Raw genomic sequence first — 5,696 nt, 5'->3', positions numbered from 1 at the left:
AGTTCCCTGCCATCTATAGTGGTCCAGGATTTCATTGCCAGCCTAATCATCGGTCAATCTCGGCTCATGCACCACGACTTTGTCATCCTCCCTGACCTTGGCATGGGTGGCGGTTTGGCTTTGGACGGCAGGACAGTTTTGAACCTGACCGAGCACAAGATAGCCACTTGTCCACCTTCTGTGGTTACATTGATTTATTTCTGTTTGTTTTATTTCATCAGAACACCTTTATGACTGTAGGATTGAACCAGGACAGTGTTTGATCATGTTTCAGACGAATAATCCGAGATCTGCGCGTGATATTGAGTGGACATTGACGTCGGCTTTGGACTTTGTTGTTGAATGCCAAAAAATTCCCCGCAGCTCGCAAAAAACGGCTTAAATGCTGAATCGAACGCAAGCCTCGATGACAAGAACCCTTACACTTACATGCTACACTACTGTGCCGTTTATAAATGACATGATGACATAGATTTTAATGAGCGTCATCATTTATATCCCGTCCGACTAATTAGTAGTATGACGAGAGCCATTGTCTGAGTTAATTCTAATGTGGCCTGCCAGATGACACTCAACGAGCCACGATCGCGCCGACACGCCGTTACCTAGCCGACACGCCGACACCAAAAGTTCTGGATTCTCCTTCATCCTCGAAGCTGCAGGCCTCCAGCAATCACTCGCCTTATATAGCCCCAACGAGCGCATCCGCATCCGTATATGCTGTGCACAGCTTTGTCAGCGTCAGTAAGCAACACTACTGCGCTTCAGTCAACACTTATTAATGGCTACGCCTCATTCAAGCTGCGTTTCCTATTCGGCGCCGATGGGCTCGATCCGCCCAATCCAGAGGCGGGCTGAAAAAGATGAGCGATGGTGTCCGTGGGCCGATAAGGAGGTACGCACTTTCTTTTCCCCCATTCTGTTTCTCGTACTAAGATACTATACAGACCTGTCTATAACGGACGCGCAGATGGAATCCATTCTGTTGATGGCCCAATCGTTTGGCGTCGACAACCTGCCCTCAGTCAAGGTGCTTGAGGCGGCGGGCGAGGCTATTCAGACTACTGTACCTACACGACCGTAGGTTCGTCACGCCTCACGCTTTGTAAAATGAACTTAAGACCTGGCTCGTCACCCATCACAAAAGATAATGAACCTCCCGGCGTGACGAAAAATACTAAGCCTCTTAACTTATACTCTGATGTAACGCTGGGTTTCAGATTTTTGAGACCCTTACTGGTGCAACCACAGTTGACTGGAGACGGGGAGTCGACCTCCTCACTGGCAGGCTTCAGTGAGTCGGTCATACCAGTCTGGAAAGGGCTTGAAACACCTGTATATAAGCCCAACGGACAAACAATTTACAGTCGCTGTAAAGGTGTGTCCGCATTGCCTACTTCTCCTTCCAATAAAACACCCTCTTCACCTTCGTTGTCCTCAGCAATAATGCCTTGAAGATGTCACCAAACTGTGACCCTAGTTCAAAATCACGCGTTCGCCGGACATTTGAACTTCAGCCTCATCGGAACTTATCTTGATTTCATGTCACGCAGAAATCCCCTGAACCTACGGTCGTGTAGGTACAGTAGTGTTTCCGCGGTTCGTGAAACCAGCCCGAACCGTCTCCTTGAAGTCCCCTTTCTTGCCACAATACCGACTAACAATGTGTTAATCTTCGCGGTTTTTAGCCTCTACATGGCGTCGTGGTGTGTTATCCGGGCTGATAATAATTGCCAGTACAATCTTGTGGGCAGTTGGTTCCGGCCAGTTCGCCAAATGCGGCAACACTAATTCAGACACGGCACGGTGTACCGACCATGCGACATAAAATCCCATTGGGCCATGTGTATAACCTCAACAACCTTGGCTCGATCATTGCCCCAGGTGAGCCTTTTATTTATCCTTCTCAATATGCTGTACTTTTTCGATCTCACTGCAGACAAACTGCGATTTTTCTGCTACAAAAAGTGACTAAAGAAGGCGGACAGATGAAAGCCTTTTTCACCCATCTTTTGCTGTGCGAAAAGTTACTGAAAAGTTAAACTTTTGCTTCGGAGTTTGCGTTTCTGTGCGGAGATTAGATAGAAACACGTCCAAATCGGGAAGGTGGAGTCCAAATTCGGTAACCCGTTCATTTTACCAGCGCAAAATTGACGTAAATGTCGGCTAAAAGAAAACCTTTTCCTGTGCAGAAAGGGGTTCCAAAACTCGGAGGAAAAGGCTTTCATCTCGCGCCTCTTTCTCTCGGTTTCATCCCGGATAAAATCGCCGTTTGTCTGCAGTGTCTTAAGTTCGCGGTGGAGTGAGAATTCGGACTTTAAATACAGTTTCCTTTTCCGTTTGTCCCCCCTCTAAGCTCAGAGGGCCAAGCCGAGGGTGGACAAGGTTTGTGCTGAGGCCGAGGGATTGCGCCGCCAATTGAAAAAAATGATCATGAATTGGCATTGCTAGCACTTTTGCCTACATTCCTGGCTCAAGCGTTCTCAGAAACGTCCCTAACATCGGCACAAAAAGGAATCAATCCCGAGCTGAAATTGTTGGCTCATGCACTCGAGCCACCACATACATTCCTCGGGCCTTGTTCCCACTGCATGCTCCGTGCTCAATGGCACCATGCCAGTAAAAGCACTCGATTTATTTGAATTCAGCATGTCTCTGCTGATATTGCTTACTTACCCCATATTTCTGTCCTCTCTGTGTCGACGTCGACAAGGCTATTCCAATTGTATTAAGATCAAGGCGCTGTCTTCCATCACTGTGGCCCCAGCATGGACAAGCTAAATGTGTTTTACAGGACTCTGGAGGTGTTTAAATAGATGAAACATGCCGCCAATTAGCCAGAGGTTCTAACAAACACACCATTGAGTTTTTAAGTTATCAAAATACTCTGTAGCATTTTTCGGATTTTCTATCAATTTAATCAGATTTGTTTTGCCTATTTTACCGCATGTCCTCCCTGTTAAGTTCGTGACCTCACAATTGGGGTGGATCGTCGCCCCACGGTAGGTTCGGTTCGCGGGGAGGGGGGACAGGGGACCGAACCTAAGGTCGAAAAAGTACAGTAAGCCTTTAATCACAGAAATTAACAGCTGCACCCATGAGAGTGGTGGTGGTTCAGTTCTACGCGAGTAGTCGAGGACAGATTACCGCTGGCAGCTTGCATCATGTACTGCGAGTTGTCCGTATGCACGTTCGCATGAACAAGCATGCATGGACCATGGGAATCACATGTGAAGGTATGCGTTTTTCGGCCAACTCACGAGCAACGATTCTAGGACCGGGAACGCTTGAAGAAAAGGGAGATCTTGGGGTACGTATCAACAAGAAAAGAACGTCATAATAGTGCGCGTCAACGACACGCGCAAGGGGTCGGTCGCCGAACAAGAAGCGGGTTAGAAACCGGTCGTTCGCTGAGTTTCCGACCGGCGGGTGAGATGGACGACCCAAGACCGAGCTGCGCCGGTTGAAGAGCCCGTGCGGTCGCTGCGACGGCATTAGGGAGTGCTGGGCAGAGGAGACGGTCGAGAAGCGGGACAGCGTGTACTAGCATTACAACTGCGAGTATTACAGGAACGTCAAGCAGTTTTGCCTCTCGCGGTACAAGATCCAGAATACGCGAGAGACACCGGGGACCACGGTGTAGACGAAGGCCTCGACAAAGCGGGGTAGGAAGGGCGACAAAGAAGGGCGGCCAAGTAAGCGGAGGAAGCGTGCTGTGGAAGATGTCGAGGAGCAGGTCAGGGATGAAGAAGACGATGCGAGGGAGGAGGTTGAAAGCGAGGAGAGCGAAGGGAGGTGGGCGCAGGAGATGGGCGGCGATGAGGGCGACAAGGGCGAGGGTGAGGGGGAGGAGGATAAGAGGGGCGAGCGCGAGGATGAGTGCGACGAGGAGGAGGAGGATAGAAGGCTGAGGATGGAGGACGGAGAGGCGCAGGAAGTGGCCAATGAGTTGGAGGAGTCTGAGGATCAGAGGGACGGCGAGAACGGCGAGGAGCAGCAGTGGACCCCAAATCGCGCGACGCAGGTCGGTGACGCTGACATGCTGCCGCTCGTCGACAGCGTGCAGGAGGACGACCCGCCGACACACTTCGATGGGGCAGACTCAACGGCCGACTACAGAGCAGCCGAGGTAGACAAGAGGCAGACTCCTATCGGCGAGAACGACGGTCGTCGTACATCACTGGCAAGGCAGGCAGCGGCGCTGGGTGAGCCCTTCTCCGCTCACCACTTGAGCCGCCCACACTCCTTTCAGTCCTCTGCGATTGAGGATCTGCTTGGGCGTTGGATCCTCGACCCCGCCGCTCTGCCCACTACATCGCACAAGCAATTGGCAGTAGATAGCCTTTCCCCACTGGCTCGCACGTCTCCGCCTTCGTCCACTGAAGACCGGCTTGGCCCAGCGCTGTGCGCCTTGAAGTATCACGACAACGTCATGGCAGAGCAAGGCCGCAACATCAACCGCCTCCACCAACTCGCGATGAACCAAGGGAGAACGATCGACACGCAAGGTTGCGTGATCGAGCGCCTGGAAGAGCGTGTCAGCGTCATCGTCAACAACGACCTCGTCGAGCTGTCGCGCCGGATTCAGCAAGGCCACGGTCGTTCAGAAAGGGCAGAGGAGTTGTTGCGCAACAATATCGAGCGTCACGACGCCCAGCTCGAGGAAGAGGCGTCGTTGCGCAAGGACATCAATCGGCACACCGACCAATCAACGGTCTTGAACGTCTACACGGTATTCACGTGGAGCTTCTTCGCCGCGATCTCACATGGGCCATGATGGGCTTGGAGGAGTCGATCGTTGCCAACGAGAGCATGGCAGATCAGGTGTCCCTTTCGACAACGGAGGTGAAGTGTCAAATGGAGCAGGTGGATACGCTTCGTCGTAGCAAGGTTGGGTTTAAGTCGAGCCCCCGTGCATAGAGTTCGCGGCCGAGTCGGAAAATTTTCTTCTTCTTCTTCTTCTTCTTCTTCTTCTTCTTCTTCTTCTTCTTCTTCTTCTGCTTAGTTTCCGTTCCCTACAAAGCGCCTTGGGGATCACAATACATATCTACTAATGGTATATATCTACTACAGCTGCACGCTTGATTATACAACCACTCGAGCTCCCCGTTTTGCAAGGAGCCATGGCACCCCTGCCATATCCTCCAGTGTGAGCCAGATGCGCTTGATATGCGCACGCAAGATGAAAGATGAAAGCTGATGGATGGATGGCGGCATCATCAAGTCGAGGTCAGACAGAAGTTACATGGATTCTGCCAGTGGGGGTGGGCAAAGCCCGCGCAGCGGGCGTGTCCACCCCCTGACGGCCGATTGCCTTTTTTGGCCACAACACCTGTAACAGCTATCTTGTCGTTAGTTAGATTGCAAATTGTGCGATGGTGAGTAGGTTTTTGGTCATAAAATGTATCAGAGAATAATTATTAAGTGTATTATCAAAACTTGTTCAAGACAGATTATAATAAATGTCTTTTTAGCGTTCTCTATTTCTACTTGAAGTGTTCTCCTCTGCCAAAATGACCAAAATCTCTCTATTCTCACTGAAAGCTAACCACAAACTTTTGAGGTTCTATATTTCGTCGGAGGTATGTGTAGTATGATTAGATCAAATTGTTCAAGCGGATTTTTTATACGTGGGTTGGTTCCTGTGTTGTCCATAATCACGGGTTTCAGAGGCTCAAATATTGGTTACATGGGTG

General features: G+C 50.5%; 2 protein-coding genes across 2 annotated transcripts; both read left to right on the top strand.

Annotated features, from left to right (window-relative positions):
* The first annotated feature begins 3,063 nt into the window (after positions 1-3,063).
* CONPUDRAFT_86008 (uncharacterized protein) lies at positions 3,064-3,729 on the top strand. The gene has a single exon (XM_007777508.1). It carries the CDS (start codon positions 3,098-3,100, stop codon positions 3,338-3,340), a length of 243 nt encoding a protein of 80 aa, XP_007775698.1. The 5' UTR covers positions 3,064-3,097; the 3' UTR covers positions 3,341-3,729.
* A 66-nt stretch (positions 3,730-3,795) lies between these two features.
* CONPUDRAFT_147899 (uncharacterized protein) lies at positions 3,796-4,777 on the top strand (the record flags this gene model as incomplete). The annotated part of the gene is made up of 1 exon (XM_007777507.1): positions 3,796-4,777. The coding sequence occupies exon 1, from the start codon at positions 3,809-3,811 to the stop codon at positions 4,775-4,777; it is 969 nt and encodes a 322-aa protein (XP_007775697.1). The 5' UTR covers positions 3,796-3,808.
* Positions 4,778-5,696: the final 919 nt, after the last annotated feature.

The sequence above is a fragment of the Coniophora puteana genome, assembly GCF_000271625.1.
Source record: "Coniophora puteana RWD-64-598 SS2 unplaced genomic scaffold CONPUscaffold_22, whole genome shotgun sequence".
NCBI classification, from domain to species: Eukaryota; Fungi; Basidiomycota; class Agaricomycetes; order Boletales; family Coniophoraceae; genus Coniophora; species Coniophora puteana.
The sequence above is the reverse complement of the archived record's forward strand: the minus strand, read 5'-3'. Positions and strand labels throughout refer to the sequence as shown.